The sequence below is a fragment of the Aethalodelphis obliquidens genome, unplaced genomic scaffold (assembly GCF_003676395.1).
Source record: "Aethalodelphis obliquidens isolate GAN/ISIS:26980383/991018 unplaced genomic scaffold, ASM367639v1 scaffold9, whole genome shotgun sequence".
NCBI lineage: Eukaryota > Metazoa > Chordata > Mammalia > Artiodactyla > Delphinidae > Aethalodelphis > Aethalodelphis obliquidens.
Window position 1 is genome coordinate 42814903 of NW_020837953.1, and position 23806 is coordinate 42838708.

The following is a 23806-nucleotide window of genomic DNA, read 5'->3' on the forward strand; positions in this document are numbered from 1 at the left end:
CCCCCAGTCTGTGGTGCTGTGTTACGGCAGCCCTGGGACGATACTGCAGGGGATAACGATAAACACCCTCCTTGCCAGAGGCAGGGGGATGGATTCGGTAGCCTCCAAAATGGCATCCAGCCCTTGGATTTTATGACGTCAAGAACCAGTTGCTTCACTTCCTTTGCATGTGGGAAAATAAGGTTCTAAAGGAACAAATCGGGCACTTGTCTATGTGGCTGAGGGCTGTCCCTGCTTCCTGCCCTGAGCAGGCTTCTCCCATTGGCTCCATTTATTGCGTGTCTACTATGTTCCAGGCACTGAACTAAGCACTCTAGGGCAGCTCCACCCAGTAGGAATAGGATTCAAAGCACGTCTAGAATTTTAAACTTGCTAGTAGCCACATTTAAGTAAATCAAACGAGTAGGTGAAATGAATTTCAGTATTTTATTTAATCCAGCGCATCCAAAATGCTATTCTTTCAACTTATCAATAGAAAACTCATTCATGAGATACTTTTCCATTCTTTGTTTTGTACAAAGTCTTCAAAATCTGGGTGTGTTTTATACTCACAGCACATCTAAGTCCAGAATGGCCGTGATCAAGTTCTCAACATGTGGCTGGTGGCTACTGTAGTGGACAGTGTAGCTCTAAGTCTATGGGTGTCTTCCAAAGAGGTCAGTGCCAGGCGCACCCCATTTTACAGGTGAGAACTCCAAGGCACAGACAGGTTAATGTAACTTGGCCAAGGTCACCAGCCAAGAAGTGATAGAGGGAGGGATGAGCCAGGGCCTTTGTCACCAATCATTGCATGGCTTCTTAAATATCATGTCAGAACCAGGTCCTTTATCCGCAAGCCCACCCTCTCAGGTCCACAGCTCCTGCTTTAGGTGCAGAACGAAACTTAGTGAGTCTTGCCAACTCAGAACCTTGACTTGGAGGAAATCAAAGCTGACGAACATATTAGTGGAAACCAGAGTAGACTAAACACCTGTTGAAAGCAAGTTCAGCTCCTACTTTCTGCTCTTCTGAGAGCTTTATCTGGAACAATGACCCCTCCCTGCTTGCCAGAAAGATATCAATCACGTCCTTCCTCTGCTCAGAACTCTTCAGTAACTCCCATGTCACTGAGATTAGAAGCCAAGGTTCTTCCAGGGGCTTCTAAGCAGCCCCCACCCCCATGATCTGACCTCCTCCTTTCTTTCTGGCCTAATTTCCTACGACTCCCCTTTCATTCACTCTGATCCAGGCACCCAGACCCCTTATTGTTCCCCAAACACACCAGGCATATTTCAACCCCAGGGCCTTTGCACTTGCTGCTCCCTCCACCTGGAGCACCCTTTCCTGATGTCGACATGACTTTCTCCCTCATTCCTTTTAGCCGCTTGCTCAAATACCATTTTCTCACCAAGCCTTTCCTCCCAGCCCCACTGAATCCTGCGACCCGCCGCTTCCAGCTCTCCTTCCCTCCGCACTTTGCTTCTCTTTCTCCATAACACCTGTCACCATCTGCTGCATAATACATATTACTGATTTACTCGTGGTCTGTCTGGTTCCCCTCACTAAATTGTAGTCACAAATGATTTTTTCACTGTTTTTACCCCAGAGCTGGCCTATATTAGGTGCTCAATATGTGTTTGTTGACTGAATGAATGACTCAGTGATGGATGCTAACACAAGGCAAAGGGGAGAAGGGCAGAGTCGAGGTGGCCTCCAGAACCATCCCCCTTGCTTAGAGAAAACAGTTTGGTAAACTAACTCTCAGCAAAGTGGTAGTGACTTGAGGGCTAACCAGGAATAATACAGTAAAGGCAGAAGGAAGGGACCGCTGCTCACTGTGGAGGCACAGTCTGTGTAGAATTTCAGATGCGGGGAGGCCTGGAGGGAAGGTCGGAGCCCCCAGGCCTCACCAAACTGCAGCCTGTAAGCAGTTACCTGGGCTTCCTGTCTGTTGGAAATTGCCAGAGACTCTTTGTATTTGGAGAATAAGACCATATTGACATAGGAAAATGGATGTTTAACAAAGGACAGACGTGGAAGGACATAGCCCCTGTCTCCTGATGTCTGAGGAGCTGTCACTGAATGTGAGCAACTTGTTTTGGCCTCTGAAGATGGACCCATGGTTACGAACTACAAAGACACTGATTGTGACACTCTATGAGGAGGGACGGCCAGCTGTTGGGCTCCGTGAATGGCCCCGAATTATTCTGATCTCTGTTTCCATCCTTACACCTCCTCTCTGACTCTGACCTTCCTCCCTCTTATAAGGACCCTTGTGACTACATTGGAGCCACCTGGACAGTCCATACCCTGAACTTAATCATATCTTCAAATGTAACATTTTCTCAGATTCCAGGAATTAGGACTTGGTCATTTGGGGGGCATTTTTCTGTCACCACGGGGAAGTAACTTCACTTCTCCAGGCCAGTTTCTCCACCTGTGAAAGGAGAGGGTCAGATAAGGATGCATCCTCTCCACCTGCACACGTTGTTTCTAACGACCCCCCCCCAAACGCCGTACCCTGAAGTCACTTCCCAACAGCCCACAACTCTGGCCCCAGTGACAGCAGTTGCCACAGTACCAGGGCCCGCTGAAAACTGCAGGGTGAAGGTGTCCGCCACCGGGATCCTGGGGCTCCCCCTGGTCCCCGCTGCCAGAGGAAGCGTAAATCTAAAAAAAAAAAAAAAAACAGCCTGGTTCCTGACTTCCCAGAAAAATCAGAATTTCTGTGTTGGTAAATTGTTTCGGAGCCATCCGGGGCATAGAGAGAGCTTTATGGGTTGAGAGGGAAGTACCAGCACTCGTGGGAAGACGTCCTGGAGTGGTCGTCACGGGCAGCACAGATGGGGCAGCCACCAGGTCACTCCAGAGAGAGGCAGGTAAGTGAAGTCCAACCCATGACCCATATGTGAGTGAGCCTGACCAAGACTGAGGACACCGTGGTGTCGTGGAGAGAGGATGGGCTGTGATGACAGCCAGGCCTGCCCTTAAGTCCAGACCCTCCCAGACGACTTGTATGACTTCAGGTGAGTCACACGGCTTCTTAGAGCCCTGGTCTCTGCATCTAAAACCTACCCCACATTTGCACCCATGTTCGTAGCAGCACTATTCACAATAGCCAGAAGGTGAGAGCAACACAAGTGTCCATCGATGGATGAATGATAAACAAAATGTGGTCCATCCATACAACAGAATATTGTTTAGCCTGAAAAGGAGGGAAATTCTGACACACACTACAACATGGATGAACCTGAGAACATGATGCTAAGTGAAAGGGGCCAGTCATAAGAGGACAAATACTGTATGATCCCACTTATCTGAGGCACCTTGGAAGAGGCAAATTCATAGACACAGAACTGTGGTTGCCAGCGTCTGGGAGGACGGAAGAATGGAGGGTTAGTGTTTAATGGGAACAGGGATTTAGTTCTGCAGAATGAAAAGAGCTCTAGAGATGGACGGTGGTGATAGTGGCACAACAATGTGAATGTACTTTATGCCACAGAACTGCACGCTGAAAAATGGTTAAGATGGCAAATTCTACCACAAAATTTAAATTAGAAAAATGGGGCTACAAAAAAAATACTCCAAAGCAGGCATCCCAGCCTCGGCATCATGGGCAGTATGGGCTGGCTAATTCTTCGCCTTGGGGGTCACCCTGGCACTGTTGGGTGGTTAGTAACATCCCTTCTTCTACCCAGTAGATGCCAGTAGCACTCCACCTAGTGTGAGAACCAAAGATATCTCCAGACATCGTCAAATGCCCACTGAGGGGCAAGATCACCCCCAGATGAGAACCACTCTTCAAAAGGGCTGTGGAGAAAGAGGATTAAATGACACGGTAATGGGGAAGTACTTATCATAGTTCCTGGCAAATGATGAGTTTCAGTAAATATGACTTCCCCATAGAACGTCATCTCCACAGTGAAATCTGAGCGGGCCTGCTTAACACACACACCCCTCCTCACCCCCGGGACCGCTTCCTCCAGCTGGCCAGTGAGTCCACTGACAGAGATTAACTTGGGACACTGGGTGCTCAGCGGGGCAGGTCTAAGGAGGGAGGCCCAGTGGGGGACTCTGAGCAGTATAGAGCATCAATCCCCATGAGTAGTGGGAGGTACCAGGCTCAAGAGGCCAGTCTTAGACTTCCTCATGCTGGCCTTGCCGGAAGGTTCTAACCAGTTCATCAGTTATAATAACTAGACACAGGTTGGTATCCTCAGCCCAGGGCCCAACTTGTAACAAATGTCTGTGATGGATGATGGAGGTGGCAGCCCTGGTGGTGATGGTGGTAGAAATACTGGAGGTGGGCATCAGGGTGGAGATGGCGGACGTGGGGAGGTGGGCATCAGGGTGGAGATGGTGGACATGGGGCGGTAGAGAAGGTGGACATGGGGAGGTGGGCATCAGGGTGGAGATGGCGGACGTGGGGAGGTGGGCATCAGGGTGGACGTGGTGGACATGGGTGAGGTAGAGAAGGTGGACATGGGGAGGTGGTCATGGGGAGGTGGTCCTCAGGGTGGAGGTGGAGGACATGGGGGAGTGGGCATCATTTTGGAAATGGTGGACTTGGCCAAGGTGGGCATCACGACAGAGATGGTGGATATAGCAATGGTGGTGGTCAAGTTGATGGCAGTGGTGGTGAGAGTGGAAATGCTTGCCAGCTTCCCAGAGAATAAAAGTGTAAGCTGTCAGGATCATCTCTGCTCATTTCTTACCGGGGGAGGACAGTCTGGGCAAACCGCATTGTGAGTCAGTCAGTTTTCCATGCTTGTGTGTGTGACTAATGTCAGGGTCCTGAGGTTCGGGGTGGGAGTCAGGCTGGAGTGGAGGACAGCAGACACAAGTCTCAACCCTGGTGCAGGATCCACTCTTCCGTGCTGCTCCTTCTACAGGACATGCTCTGCGGAGCGAGAACCAAGCAGGAGCCCTTGACCCAAAACTGCAGCTGCATCTTCCTCTAGTAGAAATCAGCTGATTACTTAATCTGATGAAGTGTCTGCCGGCTGATACGGTGAGAAGTGGGAATTTTCCCCTATGTGGTGATACTTAATGAAGGTGGTGGTAGGGAGCAAAGGTCAGCACTGTGAAACATGAGAGCTGGTGTTCCCTGGCATCGTGCTCCCCAGAAGCATGAGCAAGCCCTGCCTGCCCTCTGCGATGCCCCCTCGTGCAGTCTTCCCGTGTAACACGCAGTGGCTGCAGCAGGGGCCACAGCACATGCAACTCCAGGTGCTTGTAGTGAGCTAAGAACCTGATGCCTCAAAAGAGTACTAAACGGGGAGTCAGGAGACCTGGGTTCTGTCCAGACTCCATGTGACCTTAGACAAGTTGCCCAACTTCTCTGGGCCTCTCATCTGTAAAGTAAAGGAGAGAGGTTGGGGAGGGGCACCTTCAAGTCTAACTCTGTATGATGCTGTGACGTCAGGAGGCTGAAAGTCTGGCTGTGCATGTAAAAGAACCAAAGCTGCTGCTTTTTCCTGGTCCTTTGGGTTTGGGTTCTGGAAGGCTGGCAGGGAGGGCCTGGCTGGGTGTTTCACCAGCCCAGGCCGAGCCCTCTTACTCCAACGAGCAGAAGAGGAGAGTGGAAGAGGCAGTGGAGAACTCTGGCCAAGGCCAATGGGACCGACAGCAGTGGTCCTGGACAATGTCCTTCCTCCCGGCTGTGGGACAGGGAACCCCCTTCCCTGGGAGCTGTAGCGCCAGCAGTGAGCTGGGTGGAGGGGATCAGCCTGACTCTCTCGCCAGTGTTTCTTCTCATCAGGGCCTTCTCGTACCTTGGTAAGCCTTGCGAAGGTCTTAGCACAGGTCTTGGGCAGGCACTTTACAGAAAAACAACTCCAAGTGGGTGGTGAGCACACCATACAATGGTCAGCTCTCCTGGTAATCAGAGAAATGCAAATCCAATCACCAGTGTGCACTTTTATGGCTTATCAGGTTGGCAAAGATGAAAAAGTGACAAAATCCATTGTGGGCGTGAGTTCGGGGACTCTCACACAACCTCCAACTTGGCAGAATGTGTCTTGGGGAAATAATTTAAAACGTGTACGTGCTACTCATAGCAGCTTTGCTTCTAGTAAGAAAAAAACTGGAAACATTCGGTGATTGGGCAAGTAAATCATGGCTCATCTGCACAATAAAATACGCTGTAGCCATTACAAATGATGTTTGATAATTATATTGGTGGAATGAAAGATGTTCCCAGAATGGTTATCCACCAGAGTGGCGGAGTGTATTTCTACTCTGGGGAGTACGTGCACACACAGAAGAAAAAAATCTAGCAAGGTGTAAGCCAGTGTGTTAAACATGTATTTGTGAGTTCTTTTATCCCGCTTCTTTTTGTTTACTTCTATTGTTTCGGTGTATACAGAGGCTTTGCATAATAAGTGGAATTAGGAAAGCAAAAATATATTTTTAATGACAAAAAGCATTTAGTGGCAGTTCCCGAGAGGCCAGATCAGGGGAAAGGCCTGGCTGCAGGCCTGTTTGCTGGCATGGGCGAGAGATAAATCTTACTCTGCCTTCTGCTGTGTCACCATCTATTTCGGGAGAGTGGCAGCAATTCACGCTCTCCGGCTCAGGTGTCAGCTGCTGGGGAGATGTCATCAGTCAAGGGCAGAGGACCAGGAAGGGCGGCAGCAGGCAGGGAGCCAAGCCACCCTGCACGAGGAATGGCCCATCTCTTCAGAGTGTGCCTGGTGGAAAGAAGGAGGTGCTTCTGAAGCAAAGGAGCAGTGAACCACATTCCGCCTGGACCCAAACGAGCCAGAGCCCACTTTGTTTTAGTGGAAGGTCAATCTGTGTTGAAGGAAGACCCCTAACAAGACAGAAGGTAGGAACTCAGCTTCCCATCAGTCGTGCCTATTCCCCGAGTTGTCTCCCTAGGAGGGGAGATGGGTTGCACAGAATCAATTGCACTTCCTCCAGAGCCTGGAACCGCCAAACACGTGGTTTTGTGGGACAGCAGGGCAGAGTGAGATGATTTGTGACTGTGGAACAGGGGCTGACCTGACTCTGTTTTCATATAATCCATTGGTTAATTGGGCCTCTTGACTGTAAACAACAGAAGCCAACTCTGGTTAATGTAAGCAAGAAAAGGACTCATTGCAGGTATGTCAGGTAATTCACAGAACTGAAGAGAAAGCTGGGGAAGCAGGCTCAGAAAAGAATGAGGCAGCCCTGGGAGTCTGGAAAGGAAAAACCAGTTGAGGAGTTCTCCAGGGCGGGGCTGCTGGATTGAACGGGCTCTGGCCATACTTTTTGGTCAGTCCACTCAAGTTTCAGTGTATTGGGACAGAGAGACTCTGGTGAGGGGCCATGCATTTGAAGAAAGTCTCACTAAGATGTACCCATGGGGTGAGAGGTGATTGCCCAAAATGAAATCTGGGAGCAGACTCCAAATGAGGAGAGATGGAGGTGAGAAGCTGAAGGATGACAAATGACTGTTACACATAAGACACCTGGACTGGGTTGAATTGCATCCTTCAAAGGGATATGTCCAAGCCCTAATGCCTGGAACCTATGAAGGTGACCTTATTTGGAAAAAGAGTCTGTCCATATAACTGAGTTAAGGATCTCGAGGTGAGATCATCCTGGATTTAGGATGGGCCCTAAATCCAATGACAGGTGTGCTTGTAAGAGAAAGAGAGATGTGAAAGAGATACAGAGCAGAAAGCCACATGACGACAGAGGCAGAGATCGGAGTGATGCTCCCACAAGCCAAGGGATGCCACGAGCCAACAGGAGCTGGAAGAGGCCAGGAAGGACTCTCCCCTCGAGCCCTCAGAGGGAGCCTGGCCCTCGGGCACTTTAATTTTAGACTTCCGGCCTCAGCAACTACGAGAGAACGAATTTGTCTCAAGCCACCTGTTTTGTGATAATTTGTTACCGCAGTCCTAGGAAATGCGACAACACCCAGACCCTTTAGAATGACCTCTGCCCGCGGAGTACTCTGGGCTTGGGCCACCACTGGAAGTGACGTGGGTTCCAAACTGGGTTTACAAGTTTCCTGTGCAGGTTTGGCTTAAGTCTGTGACTCACTGGGTCTCAGTATCCCCACAATAACTCGTGCAAGCATTTTTAAGACAATAGGGGAGGGTAATGGCTAACAGCATAGGCTCTGGAGTCAGACCGCCTGACTCCAAATCCTGGCTCCATCATTTCTCAGCTGGAGAACCGGAAGCAGGTAACAGAAGTAGCATTCAGCTTCTTTGTCTGCTGACCGGGGTCACTATAGTACTAGCCACAGAGCTTGTTTTATGGATTAGAGGAGTGTAGACAGTGCAATGCTTAGAAGACTATCCAGCATGTGGTAAGGCTGCAGGGGGTTATAGCTGATTTGCCCTCACTGTTTGCAGAGTTACTTTGTTCTAATCCATCTGTGTCCAAAGAGCAGTGAATGTTTCCACCTCCCAAGAGGGAAAAGCATGGGAGAAATACATACAGCTTCTTCTTCCTCCTAGTGAGCTGCAAGGTACATGGCGATGAATTTAGGGTAAAGGACTTCTGTCCTGCAAGGGAGGGACCTGTGCTTGTCCAGCACCATCAGCCATTAGGTGGGATGGACTGTCTGTTTGGGGAGGTAGTCTAGGAACCCCTCTGTGGCCGCGCAGCTAAGCCCCACTCTCCAATCCTGTCTTTATTCATACATCATTCAAAAATACTTTTGAAAGTTCTAGGTACTGGGAATACAGCAGGGAACAAAACCAAAAGCCCGACCTCCCAGAGCTGACAATTGAGTGGAGAGGGGCAGGGAAGCAGGAAATAAACAGATAGATACACATATACCATGTCAGGTGGTCCCATAGAGAAAAATAAAGCCAGGTACAGGGGATGGGGAGTGATCGTGGGGCTGGGGAGAGCATCTCTGATAAAGTGACATCATCGCTGATAAAGTGACATCTGAACAGAGACCTTAAGGAAGTGGAGTGAGCCAGGCAGAGGGAACAGGTGCAAAGGCCCTGAGGTAGGCCTGTGCATGGGGTGTCTGAGGAATGGCAAGCAAGGTGGAGTGAGGGGTTTGCGGGAACAGTGATAGGGATCGTGGATTTCACTTTGGGAAACATGAGGAGCCTTAGTGGCGGTGGTGGTGGGAGGTGTTGAGCAGGAGAATGATGGGATATAAGTTTTTCTGTAAAAGTCTCATTCTGGCTGCTGAAGGGAGAATTGGGGCAGCCAGTAGGGTAGACACCGGAAGACAGCATAGACTCCTGCAGTTTTATCAGTAACAAAACTGATGTTCTCACCTATTTCCCCTGAGTCCTGTGTCTCTCAATCATTCAGTTCCAAACTCAGGGCGGGAACTGAGTTATCTATTGAACCCACCAGCTATTACTAGTATTATTTCAGAAATCACGTGTAATAAATAGGAAGAGGTCTCCGCATCTCGGATGCACTTCACTGAAGAAGACAGAGAAATCACAAAAGTTGATAGCTCCCAGCATTTTTGCCAGTAAAGAACCTATTGTATTAATGTTTCCAGACCCTGAGTTTGAAAGATTTTGTCTACCAAATTGCATGTTCGAGTAAATAGCCCCTGAGGCCTTCTCACAAACAAGTGACTGATTGGCCTTTTGACAACTAGTCCTTGCTTACAGAACCCCAGCCCACCTGCAGGACCCCGGCTGGGAACCATGCACGAGGATCCTTCTCACCCAGATATTTCTGAGTTGTTTTAGATTTTCCCAGTTTTCCTGATGTTCGTGTGCTGTGTGCCAGGCCCTGAGCTGGCAGCTGTGTCTGCAGACGTGAGAGACACAGGCCGCCCCGTGGAAGAGTTGACTTTTGTGGAGGAGGTGTGGGGGGCCAGGAAGGGAGGGGTCTGATTCAGGGGAAGGGGGAACACAGGAAGCATTCAGGGCAGGCTTCCCAGAGGAGGTGTTTCCTGGGTTGAGTTTTGAACAGGAGTTGGCAAACTTTCTATTAAGGGCTGGATAGTAAATATTTTAGGCCTCGTGAGCCATAGAATCTCTTGCAACTACTCAAACTTGCCATTGTAGCTCGAAAGCAGCCTTAGCTAATGTGTAAACCAGGGGGTCTAGCTTTGTTCCAGTAAGACTTTATTTACAAATACATGTGGGAGAGGGAAGGAAGGGCAATTTGGGCCTGGAGCTGTAGTTTGCAGGTGTACCTCTGGTCTTGAAGAATAAGGAAGTGGTCCCCGGGCTCTTGTTCCAGGTGGGATAGAGAGTACGGAATATGACGATGCTTCCCAAATGTGGCCTTTTATCAGTGGTCACTTTTTTCCAGGCAAAATGAGAGCAATGAGGGCACTGTGGTGAGTGTTTTTTAAGGCCAGTGTATTAACTGATTTGCTGTTATCCTCCCTTTCTTAACTTTAATGGTGTACCAATGTTCTCTCTTTTATAAGATGATGATGGCATGTGTGTTTAATGTCCTGAGAAGAATTATCAGCTGCAGCCCTGTGTCAGTCTCCTCTATTTCTTATTTTTATTTATTTATTTATTTATTATTTTTTGCGGTACGCGGGCCTCTCACTGTTGTGGCCTCTCCCGCTGCGGAGCACAGGCTCCGGACGCGCAGGCTCAGTGGCCATGGCTCACGGGCCCAGCTGCTCTGTGGCATGTGGGATCTTCCCGGACCCAGGCACGAACCTGTGTCTCCTGCATCGGCAGGTGGACTCTCAACCACTGCGCCACCAGGGAAGCCCTATTTCTTATTTTAAAAAAAATTTGTACCATTATGTAAAAGTCAAAAGCCGGAGGATCATAGCTGTAGACTCTAGGCTTCTGAGAGATCTTAGTCACAGGCGGGTGGTCTTACCCTAAACTTATGACCATGCCTTGCAGTCCCTGGCTGCCTCTGGGATGCAGGACAGGCAGAAACCCACTGCCCCAGGGGGGTACAAACGCACATGCCTGCACAGGGGCCAGCAGGTGACATGAATGAGTGAGCAGGCTCACAGCATGTGTCCTGTCGCATTAGGGCAGCCTGACAGTGGTCTCCATGTGACAACATTGCCTTATCTGCTGATTTGAATGTTTTTTTAGATTCTTAAGATAAAAGACCACTATTGTTGCTTTGACAAAAAAAAAAAAAATCTTTTGCAATCTGAGCCTGGCTCAGCGTTGCCATCCTTTAATCTTTTAATCCAGATTCTCAGATCCTGGCCATGACGCGCTCCATCGACTCCACACGCAGCCACTGGACATCAGCCTGTGGCAGCCATTTGGGAAGATATTGTATTTGAGGGTCGCTATCCTAGCCCAGGAGGGCGCCTCTAATGTCATTCTCACCCACACTTCCAGATTCCATCCGGGCCTCTTGCCTGCAATGCCTTTCTCATTCCTCCCCAGGAATCCCCTGAACTCAAAGGTATGTGTTCATTCCATAAATACGGATGAGTATTACCAGACCTTCCACACACTCTGGCTCTTCATTCTCTGAATCTGTAAAGCCCAAAGTCGAGTCTCAACCATATATTGTCTTCCTTCCCCATTGCTTGATGTACTTTAGTTTGGGCTCCTCTGTCAGATTATAAACTTCCTGAGGCTGAGGATGTCACTTTCTTCAGCGTTACAGACAACATAGAGTGACGGGAAAAACACAGGCTTTGGAGTAAAACAAAGTGAGAGGATAGTTTGAATTTGGGCTTCCCTATTTAACAGTACGTGAATTGCCAAAGATTTCTAAGACCCGCTTCCTCAGCTATGAATTGATGCCGCTCACCTCCCAGTAGGAGGTCAACTATAAATGACGTGTGTTAAGGGGTGTGCACTGCATCAGAACATAACAGGTGCTCAGTAAATACTACCCACCCCCTGCACACACACATTCTTCCCAGTTTAGGGCGTGGATGAAGGCGCAGGAAGTAGTAGGTGAATGATACTGGATTGAGAGATATGCCTAGTCTTCCTTTTCAGAAATCTGCCCAGTGTGCCTCTGGGTCCCCCCCCAGGGTTTCTCAGCCCTGTTTTCTACCCAGGTTTGACTTACCTGGGACCAACCTTTTGCAACATGGCTGCTAATCCTTGATGAAATGCCCCATGCAGGCTGTTTAGGAGACTATGGCCTTCATTTAAAAAGAAGGAGCAGGCCAATAAACACATGAAAAGATGCTGGATATCACTAGTCAGTAGAGAAATGCAAATCAAAACCACCAGGAAAATGAATACTACTTCACTTCCATTAGGATGGCCAATTTTTAAAATGTAAAATAACACGTGTGGGCAAGGATATAGAGAAATTGGAACCCTTGTGCACTGTTTTTGTTTTTTTTAATATTTATTTATTTATTTATTTTTATTTGGTTGTGCCAGGTCTTAGTTGTGGCAGACGGGCTCCCTAGTTGCAGCTCCAGGGCTCCTTAGTTGCGGCTCACCAGCTCCTTAGTTGCAGCACATGGGCTCCTTAGTTGCGGCAGGTGGGCTCCTTAACTGCAGCTCGTGAGCTCCTTAGATGCAGCTCGCCAGCTCCTTAGTTGCGGCACACAGGCTCCTTAGTTGTGACATGCAAACTCTTAGTTGCGGCATCTAGTTCCCTGACCAGGGATCGAACCCGGGCCCCCTGCATTGGGAGTGCAGAGTCTCATCCACTGCACTATCAAGGAAGGCCCCTCTTGTGCACTGTTTATGGGAGTATAAACTGTGTAGCCATAGCGGAAATCACTATGGTCGTTCATCAAAAAATTAAATGTAGAATTACAATCTGATCCCTCAATTCCACTTCTCAGTTATGTACCTAAAAGAATTGAAAGCAGAGACTTCAACAAGTCTATTGTATGCCAAGGTTTATAGCAGCATTATTTACAATAGCCAAAAGGTGGAGACAACCCAAGTGCCCATCAGTAATGAATGGATAAACAAAATGTGGTGTCACCATACAATGGAATATTATTCAGCCTTAAGAAAGAAGGAACTTCTGGGGCTTCCCTGGTGGCGCAGTGGTTGAGAGTCTGCCTGCCGATGCAGGGGACACGGGTTCGTGCCCCGGTTCGGGAAGATCCCACATGCCGTGGAGCGGCTGGGCCCATGAGCCATGGCCACTGAGCCTGCGCGTCGTCTGGAGCCTGTGCTCTGCAACGGGAGAGGCCACGACAGTGAGAGGCCTGCATACCGCAAAAAAAAAAAAAAAAAAAAAAAAAAGAAGGAATTTCTGATACATGCTACAACATGGCTGGACCTCGCAGACATTATGCTAGGTGAAATAAGCCAGTCACAAAATGACAAATACTGTATGATTCCACTTATATGATTAGGCAATTCATGGAGACAGAAAGTAGGGAGTGGTCGCCAAGGGCTGGGAATGAGGCAAGGGGAGTTACTGTTTAATGGGTACAGAGTATGGGGGATGACAAAGTTTTGGAAATAAATAGTGGTGATGGTCATACATCATGGTATATGTACTTAATGCCAATGAATTTATACACTTAAAAATAGTTAAAATGATAACCATATGTTATGCATATTTTACCAAAATTTTAAAAATACAAAGAATAAGACAGAGAAGGAAAGGAAAGGGAGGAGGAGGAGGGAGGAGACGGAGGAAGAGCAGAGAAGGAGGCTCCACTGGCTCTGTAGTCAGGATGACTCTGGACATGCAGATCTTTCTGGCATTAAGGATCCTTAACGAGTTCCACCTCCCTATCTCAGATGTCTTGAGCAAGTAGAGGAAAGGAGAGTTTCATTTAAATTTCTGCCTCATCCTAATGTAATTAGAGAAGCATCTCTCCTGCTGCTGCTGAAAGTGTAGAGAGCACTGTGATGGCCGATTTTATGTGTCAACTTGACTGGGTCGTGGGTGCCCTGTTATTTGGTCAGACATTATTCTGGGTGTGTCTGTGAGGGTGTTTGGGGATGAAATTAACACTTGAATCAGTAGACTGAGTAAAGCAGATGACCCTTCCTAATGTGGGTGGACCTCATCCAATCAGTTAAAGGCCTGATTACAGCAAAAAGGCTGACCCTCCTTCGAGTAGGGGGGAACCCCTCCTGCATGACTGCCTAGGGCTGGGACATCAGTTCCTTCTTGCCTTCGGATAGAACGGTAACACTGACCCTCCCTGGGTCCTGAGCCAGTGGGCATTCGTACTGTAACTATACCACCAGCTTTCCTGGGTCTCCAGCTTCCCGACTGCAGATCTTGGGACTTGTCAGCTCCATAGTTCCATGAGCCAATTCCTTATAAGTATCTCCACGTATACTCATCCTGTTGGTTCTGTTTCTTTGGAGAACCCTGACTAACAAAGCCACCCTCATCAGATACCTGGAGTCAGGCCTGCTCACAATTTGAAACCTTGAAAATCTGAATGATACTAACAGTGGCTTTTTCAAGCTTGAATCGTGGCCAGGCACCCTGGTAAGAGCTTTTCAGATATCCCCTCATTACATGCTCAGAGCATCATCACAAGGCAGTGCTTGGGGAGACAGGGCCTGGGCCAGGATCATAGGATATCAGGAGGTAGAGCCAGGGCCCCCCCCGGGGGTCTGTTCGAACACTCACAGTATGGTCTCCCTCCACATCTGCACTTCACAGTACCCACGGAGCACTTCTCCTGACCAGGGAGAGGCTATGCCAGCACCTTGACCTTTCCAGATCAGGGCCTGGGGACCAGGAGGGTTGCTGGAGAGTTCCAGAACATCTCTTTAAAAGACGATTGCAACAAAAAGAATAAAATACCTAGGAATAAACCTACCTAAGGAGACAAAAATCTGTATACAGAAAATTATAAGACACTGATGAAAGAAATTAAAGATGATACAAACAGATGGAGAGATATACCATGTTCTTGGATTGGAAGAATCAACATTGTGAAAATGACTGTACTACCCAAAGCAATCTACAGATTCAGTGCTATCCCTATCAAACTACCAATGGCATTTTTCACAGAACTAGAACAAAAAATTGCACAATTTGTATGGAAACACAAAAGATCCCAAATAGCCAAAGAAATCTTGAGAAAGAAAAACGGAGCTGGAGGAATCAGGCTCCTGGACTTCAGAATATACTACAAAGCTACAGTAATCAAGACAGTATGGTACTGGCACAAAAACAGAAATATAGATCAATGGAATAGGATAGAAAGCTCAGAGGTAAACCCGTGCACATATGGTCACCTTATTTTGATAAAGGACGCAAGAATATACAATGGAGAAAAGACACCCTCTTCAATAAGTGGTGCTGGGAAAACTGGACAGCTACATGTAAAAGAATGAAAATAGAACACTCCCTAACATCATACACAAAAATAAACTCCAAATGGATTAAAGACCTAAATATAAGGCCAGACACTATAAAACTCTTAGAGGAGAACATAGGTAGAAAACTCTATGACATAAATCACACCAAGATCCTTTTTGACCCACCTCCTAGAGAAATGGAAATAAAAATAAACAAATGGGACCTAATGAAACTTAAAAGCTTTTGCACAGCAAAGGAAACCATAAACAAGACGAAAAAACAACCCTCAGAATGGGAGAAAATATTTGCAAATGAAGCAACTGACAAAGGATTAATCTCCAAAACTTATAAGCAGCTTATGCAGCTCAATATCAAAAAAAAAAACAACCCAATCCAAAAATGGGCAGAAGACCTAAATAGGCATTTCTCCAAAGAAGATATACAGATTGCCTACAAACACATGAAAGCATGCTCAACATCACTAATCATTAGAGAAATGCAAGTCAAAACTACAGTGAGGTATCACCTCACACCCATCAGAGTGGCCATCATGAAAAAATCTACAAACAGTAAATGCTGGAGAGGGTGTGGAGAAAAGGGAACCCCTTGCACTGTTGGTGGGAATGTAAACTGATACAGCCACTATGGAGAACAGTATGGAGGTTCCTTAAAAAACTAAAAATAGAACTACCATACGACCCAGCAATCCCACTACTGGGCATATACCCTGAGAAAACCATAATTCAAAAAGAGTCATGCACGATGTTCATTGCAGCTCTATTTACAATAGCCTGGACATGGAAGCAGCATAAGTGTCCATCGGCAGATGAATGGATAAAGAAGATGTGGCACATATATACAGGGGAATATTACTCAGCCATAAAAAGAAACGAAATTGAGTTATTTGTAGTGAGGTGAATGGACCTAGAGTCTGTCATACAGAGTGAAGTAAGTCAGAAAGAGAAAAACAAATACCATATGCTAACACATATATATGGAATCTAAAAAAAAAAAAATGGTCATGAAGAACCTAGGGGCAGGACAGGAATAAAGACATAGACCTACTAGAGAATGGACTTGAGGACACGCGAAGGGGAAGGGTAAGCTGGGACAAAGTGAGAGAGTGGCATGGACATACATACACTACCAAATGTAAAATAGATAGCTAGTGGGAAGCAGCCAGATAGCACAGGGCGATCAGCTCAGAGCTTTGTGACTACCTAGAGGGGTGGGATAGGGAGGGTGTGAGGGAGACGCAAGGGGGAGGAGATATGGGGATATATATATGTATAGCTGACTCACTTTGTTATAAAGCAGAAACTAACACACCATTGTAAAGCAATTATACTCCAATAAAGATGTTAAAAAAGAAAGAAAGAAAGAAAGAAAGGAATGCTCTACACCATAAAAAAAAAGAAAAATAGACGCTGCCTGGAGGAGGGAACTTGTTCTGAGGCCCTGGGTGGGGCTGGTGCAGCCTTAGGTCTCCCTGCCTGGGAAAGTGGGTGGGACCGCATAGTGGCTGGTGTCAGTCTAGGCTCTGTCTGTTTCCTGGCGGTGTGGCCTTGGGCAAGTCACTTGACTTCTCTGTGTCTCACTTTGAACACCTGTAAAGTGGGGATGACTAGAGGCTCCTCTTTGGGTTGGCCTGAGGATTCAGTGAGCTAATGTGTATAAAGCCCTAAGAGCAGGGCCTGGCACACATGAAGTGCCCCATAAATACTGGTTCTTGTTTACTATTCTTAACTCAGACAGCTGAGGAGGTGGGCTCAGAAAAGGAGGGAGGGGCTTCCCTGGTGGTGCAGTGGTTGAGAGTCCGCCTGCCGATGCAGGGGACACGGGTTTGTGCCCCGGTCCAGGAAGATCCCACATGCCGTGGAGCGGCTGGGCCTGTGAGCCATGGCCGCTGAGCCTGCGCGCCTGGAGCCTGTGCTCCGCAACGGGAGAGGCCACAACAGTGAGAGGCCCGCGTGCCTCAGAAAAAAAAAAAAAAAGAAAAGAAAAAGAGGGAGAACATTCCAAATCGAGTAGGGACATCACATGGACTCCCCTCCTCCCCTCCACAGCTCATGACCAGCCATCCTCCCTCTGTCCCTCCGGGCCTCCCCCAGAGACCCCTACCCCGCACTCTCCTCGCAACTTCTCTCCAGCTTTCACTGGACCTCTTGTGCGACTTCTCACTCTCTCTCCTAAAATATCACTATTTATGCTTGTGTCCTGCTGCCCCTTTTAGACCTAAGTTCCTTGAGGCCAGGACTGCGTCTTCCTCTTTTTCTCTCCTCCCTCTTTCCCTCCCTTCCTCCCTCCCTCCCCCTGCTTCCTGACTTCTTTCTTTTGTCCTTTCTTTCTCTCTCTCCTTTCTTTTCTTTTCTTTTTTTGGTATCTAACATTAAGCTTTACCCATTTTGTTTAATGCATGAATTAAAAAGCCATTTAACAACTAAATGTCTGCCTAGTAGCCAAGAGCAGCCCTGCCTTAGAAGCTTACCTACTTAGCTGAGCATTTCAGTCTAAAGCAGCAGTTCTCAACCAGGGGATTCTGTCTCCTTCCCCGACCTCCTCCTGGGGACATGTGGCACTGTCTGGAGACATTATTGATTGTCACACTGGGTGGGGATGCTACTGGCATCTCGTGGGTAGAGGACAGGGATAATGATAAACATCCTGCAGTATATAGGACAGCCTCCTACCTCAAAGAATTATCCAGGCCCGAATGTTGGTAGTGCTGAGGTTGAGAAACCCTGGTCTAGAGTAGCTCCGGCAGGAGAGAAGAGGGGACCCCAAAGTCAGATTACTCCAACTCCTGAGTTCTGCAGTTGGCCTTGACTGTGTCCTTACAGCAGCCGGCAGTGGTGCCCTGCCCCCCTCTGCTGGGTCCTGCTGACTCTCTTTTCTCTGCCCTTTGTGAGCTACGGAAACCCATTAAGTCAGTGTATCTTGTGATGGCTCCATTGAGCGTGGGTCCAGAGCCTCCCACTCCTGGTGGGCTTGTGTGGGGGGTTTTTCAAGCAAGCCTGCTTCCTCTAGCCACAGAGAAATGTGATATGACAGTTTGTAAAAGTGTCGCTTTGTAAAAATGCCAGGCGTAATCTCAAGGCACAAAGAACACCGTAGAAATCAGAATCGACTTGAGGAGTCGTGGCCAGCAAAGGTTGGAATTAAATGGCAGGCTCTGTGGGCTCGTGTTGTTTTGTTGGGGTGTTTGCCAGTTAATACAGCTCATTGAAAAAATGACTTCTAGACCTTTTCTCTCTTTAATAATGACCTGTTACGGGTTTGAAAATGGCAAATATTATCTTCGTTTTAGAAACTGCCTGAGCTTCATGTGGTCCAATGGTGTCCATCTTTTTTATTTTTGTAACATCTTTGGCTGGTGGGGAGGGGTGGGGTGGATGTTAAGAAGAGGCAGGTCAATTGATTTTCCTGCTTTTCCATTGAAAAAAATAATGTCTGCAAGGGAACCCCACAATAACTCTTCATAAAGCTCTCCTGTTCTGTTCAAATGCATTTAAAATGCTCAGAAGTAAACAAAAGCTTGGCTTAAGAAAAGAAATAGTCAAAAACGTAGTCAAGTGTAAACTGGAGAAACCTGCAGAGCTTTGGTCCAGCTAATTCCTTGGATATCTAAGGTAGGCATCCATTCAGGGAGAGGAGGGAACGTGAGTATGGTTGCTGAGCAACAGTTCCCATGGGGAGAAGAGCATCAGTGGGTTGGCTATAGACTGCATAAAAGATGGGTCAGGACAGAAGGAAGGAGGAAGCTCAGTCATTCTTCCTCCACCTTCTGTTTCTGAGCTAGAAGGGAAGATACACAATAAAGACCCAAAGGGTGGTGGCAGGATTGCTGTGCAATTAGCAGGGCTGCTCTTTGCAGAACAGAAACCAGCTAATTATTGAGGTGAGGAATCATTCTGACTTTCAGATTATGCTAGATATGGGTTGAAGGCAGCTTTCTGAAACCAGGAAGCACTGAAAAAGAGAATAATTGAAGGTTTCCTGAGTACTGAAAGGATGCCAAAGATACACAGAAATTGCAGGCAGGTGAGCTTAATGTCAAAACGGTGTCTTCATATCCCTGTGAAGCTGTGTTGCTGAAGGCAAGGTGTGTAAATTCTCTGTGCTTCAGTTTTCTCATTCATAAAATGGGTGTAATAATAGTTGTGAGAATTAAGAGTTAATATAGAACTTAGAACAGTGTTTGCATGTAGTAAGTGCAATATGAATATTAGGTACTATTACTTTATTTTTCTCTCCTCTTCCAGAACAAAGACAGGTCTGACCTTTTTATGCATTTTAATATCATGCATTTTCTTATATTCGAAGTTCGTGAAATTATGACAGTAACTTGACTTTGTATGTAGTTCATATTGTATATCCATCAGGATGTGCAGATTATGCTTGATAACGAACAGTCTTTAGAGCTTAATACTAACACAAGTCTGTATCTTTTGTTCTTGTCCAGTGAGGATTGTTTTTAGTCTACTAGGGTTGCCATAACAAAATACCACAGATTGGGTGGCTTAAACAACAGAAATTTATTTTATCACAGTTCCAGAGGCTAGAAGTCCAAGACCAAGGTGTGTGCAGGCTTGGTTTCTGCTGAGGCCTGTTTTCCTGGCTTGCAGATGGCCACCTTCTCGATGTTTCTTCACATGGCCCTTCCTCTGTGCACACACAGAGAGAAAGAGAGAGCTCTCTGTTATCTCTTCCTCTTCTTATAAAGACACCAATCCTATTGATCAGGGCCCCACCCTTATGACCCCATTTAACCTTAATTACCTCCCTAGAGACCCTATGTCCAAATATAGTCACATTGGAGGTTAGGTCTTCAACATATGAATTTGGGGTGGGGGGAGATACAATCTAGTCCATAACAGGATTGGGGGTGGAGGTGGGCCTTTCTTCATAGTATTTATTTGAAGACCCCGGTTCTCAGGGGCTTCATCTCAGCACATGCCCATCTCTCCCGCCCCAGCTCATGCTGAATGAACTCACTTTGATGCCCCAGCTGCACAGTTCCCCGAACTCTGAGTTCTTTGCCAGCTTCCTTCTTCTCTACCTGGACTGTTCTTCCATAACTGCTTCCATCTCATCCTTTAGACCTTAGTCGACACCCTATCTACAGATGGTCCTTTGTCCCAGGCAAGCCTCAGCTTTAGGCTCCTACGAGTAAGTAGAAGGGGTAAAATTCACCAGCCTGCAGTTCTTGTAGCTGCCCTACCATTTCACTTGATGGTAGATGGGGTACCCTGAGGGGAACCGCTAACTGATAGAGGAGCAGTCATACAGCGGTATCTCTAAAATGCCATGAATCCATTACACTAGGAACATGTCCCTCACCCCCAGGTGACCGACAACTGCTGTCACCACCACTCCTCTTGGTGGCAGCCATGAGAAGACAGTGTTGGCTTCCTGTGCCCCGGCCCCTCTCTTCCTGGCTTTCCTCTCCAGCCCCACACCTGCTTTCTGTTCCTTTTGGAGGCACAGTGGCTGCAGGCCAGGTCTCTGGAGGCAATGGTTTGAGTTAGAGTCCAAGCTAGGCCACTTACTAGCTGTGCCACTTTGGACAAGTTACTTTACCTCTCTGAGCCTGTTTCCTCATCTGTAAAATGGGGATGATGGCAGGACCTATCTCACAGAGTTGTGAGGATTAAACTATTTCTGATGTGTGAAGTGCTTAGAACAGTGCCTGGCCCATGGTAAGCTCTAGATTGCATTTATTGCTGTTGCTATGAAGCACTGTCTCAGCACATACCCAGATGTAACATTTGCTTTGAACTGTGGATTTGAAACTTCTTTTTAAATTAGCCAAACACTTTTCAAGTGAGATCTTAAAGGGAACCCCAATATATAAAACAGAGTTTACAAGGGCTCTTCTGGTTGTAGCGGGGTGGGTGTCCCAGGAACTCTCTCTCAAACCCCTCAGTCTCTCTCACCAACTAGAAGATAATGTTTCTCACGTGTGCCTCGTGGACCAGCGGCATCAGAATCACCTGGATTTTAAAAATGCAGAGGCTGGGGTCCCAGTGCAGCCTGCTGAATTGGATTCTCCAGGGGGCGGAGCCTGGGAATCTGGATTTCGGTATAGTCTTCAGGTGATTCTGAAGCACAGAGGAGCTCATGCAAGCATCATAACTACATATTTATTTTCCCCACTCCTGCCAAGGGAAAACCCTTCTAGGGTAGTGAGTGGAGTTTCTACAGCGCTACACTGATCCTCTGTTCAATTTCTCCTGGGTGGCAGTGGAAAGGAGGCTGGCATTCTTCTTGGGAAGCTGCCTTACACACTGGAGGGTACTGCCATTGGTTGGCACCGCCCCTCCGCATCTCACAGCCTTGCCCTGCCCTCTGCCCCGAGGGCGCTGGGTATTACCAGATCTGGATTACGGTCTACAGAGCTTCTAAACCCTAAAAAGATTATGCTCCCTTCCATCACCACCTTGAGTGATTCAAAATCAAAATTGCCACACCTTAAAGAAAGGGAGACCAGCACATTCTGGTTTCTTCCATGTGATTCCCCTGAGGCCTTTTGAAAACGTTTAAATTGCATTCAAGTCAACTTTTCCCCCCTTTTGTGTTTGGGGGCACGCGCCTGCTTTGCACCTGGTAAGCACTCACCTTGCTAACTTGTAGGCAATCCTGGGCTGCAGCCTAAACCTCTCTCTCGTTCTGCCTGCCTTTCTCACAGGGCTTGACGAAATCCAATGCTCCCTGCCCATGGAGAACAGGAGGATATTCCTGCAAGAGCTGTCGGAGGCCAGCTTCAGCGAGTGCAAGTTCAGCCTCTCGCTCACAGACCTGTTCATCATCATCTTCTCTGGCGTGGCTGTGTCCATCGCCGCCATCATCTCCAGCTTTTTTCTGGCCACCGTGGTGCAGTGCTTCCAGAGGTGCGCCCCCAACAAAGACACTGAGGACGAAGATGAGGATGAGGACGACTGAACCACCTGCACCCCCTCCTCGCTCTCCAGACCCCCAGCAGGTGGCGCTCCTCCGAGGGAAATGCTGAAAACGGAGAAGAATTGACCATCAGTGACCAGAGCAGCGCCTGCTCTGAGCCTTGCCCCCTGGGCGCACCCGCTGAGACCGCTGATCTCAGAGTTTAGAATCCGCAGAGCGAAGGAGCCCAGGAAGGATTCCCCGAGGAGAGCCTGCCTCTCGGCTTGAGGTGCGTGTGGGCAGAAGATGACCGAGTCAGGTTTCAGAGGTGACAGCTGAAAACAGCACGGGGGATGTGAAGACTGGCAGCTCTCACCTGCAAAGGTGACTTTGTGCCGTCCATTTCTCTGACCTGGACCGCAGAACCAGGCAGCTTCTCCTTCCTGCTGAGAGGCAGCAGCCTAGACAGTGGGGATTGGAGTTCAGGTCCGTCTCCACAGGAGTGGGACTTCTGCCCCTTCTGGAATGGGCTTCGGCCACCTTAGGGTGTTATGCAGAGAACAACCCCACGTCTGGCTAAAGTGGCACCGAGGAAGAAGCTAAGACCTGGCCGAAGGGTGTCTGTTGTTGTATTTTGGTGAGCAGGTCAGGAAAATATTTGTTGACAGAACTCAAACCCCGATCCTTATCCTAAGAGGTGGCAACTGGTAAAGGAAGAACAGTCGTTTCTGTACACTTGTGATGGCCTCTGCTGAGAGTCACTCTTCCCTCTGAAGCACAGCAGTTGTTTCCATCTTGCCCCGCCATTTCCTTCAGCCTTGAGTCCCGCCTTGACTGAATAACGCCTGTTCATTCTCTGTGCTGGCACCGTTCCAGACTTGTCATCTCCAGAACTTGCGATAAACTTTCCTGGAGGCCAGGATTCCAAAAAGCAGGTTATATCGGACCAATAAAATGTTAAAAAAAAAAAACAAAAAACCTGGGACTTGGCTTCTGTAGAACCTCCATCAGTGGCCTTAGGGTGTGTGTGACATTCTTTGGAGCATAGGCTGTGACAGGCAGTGTTTTCCAGGATGCGGACTGCAGCACTTTGGTTCAGAGACAGTAGGAAACAATGCCATGCACCCAGCAGGTTGATGCAAGATGATGGGTATCGGCAGCGTCGGACCTTGCTGGGGACTGACACTTAGACGAGGGGCTGGTGAGAAGCTCCTGGGATATTTGGGGAAGCATCTTTCCATTGTTTCCCATAATATATTCCTTATATTTCTTCCTCATTGCTCTCTTGCATCTTTGCCTCCACAAAGAATTACTGAGTGCTTGCTAAGTGCCCTGGTCCAGGAATTGTGGGTACACCTTCCAGAAGGAAGGTGGGGCCCCAGCTCGCTTGGGCCTCAATAATCTTATGGGTAGAATATGAAACAAACAAGTAAACAAAACTATAATTGTAGGTAGTGATAAGCACCATGAAGGAAAGAAATGAGACCTTGTGACAGAGAGTAAGTGGGAGGAACCGGTCAAGGGTGGATGGATGGGTGTATTAGGCAGGGCTCTCTAGAGAAACAGGATCAACAGGAGCTCTGTCTGTCTATCCATCTATCTGCATTACAAGGAATTGGCTCAGGCAGTTATGGGAACTGAGAAGTCCCACAGTCTGCAGCCAGCCAGCTGGAGACCCAAGGAATGCTGGTGGTGCACTTCTGGTCTGAGTCCAAAGGCCTGATAGCCAGGAGAGGCAATGGTTAAGTTCTAGTTTGAGGGCCGGAGAAAACTCAGCTCAAGTAGTCAGGCAGAGGGAGAGGAAGGGGGGAGG

At 47.9% G+C, this 23806-nt stretch overlaps 1 protein-coding gene across 1 annotated transcript in view; it reads left to right on the forward strand.

Moving 5' to 3' along the window:
* Positions 1-22100, forward strand: part of LRRC38 (leucine rich repeat containing 38) — a 33799-nt gene extending 11699 nt beyond the window's left edge. The window contains exon 2 of the mRNA XM_027108298.1: positions 21803-22100. Within this exon, the coding sequence (XP_026964099.1) occupies positions 21803-22056 (254 nt within the window). The 3' untranslated portion in view covers positions 22057-22100. The remainder of the gene's footprint in view (positions 1-21802) is intronic.
* The last annotated feature ends 1706 nt before the right edge of the window (positions 22101-23806 follow it).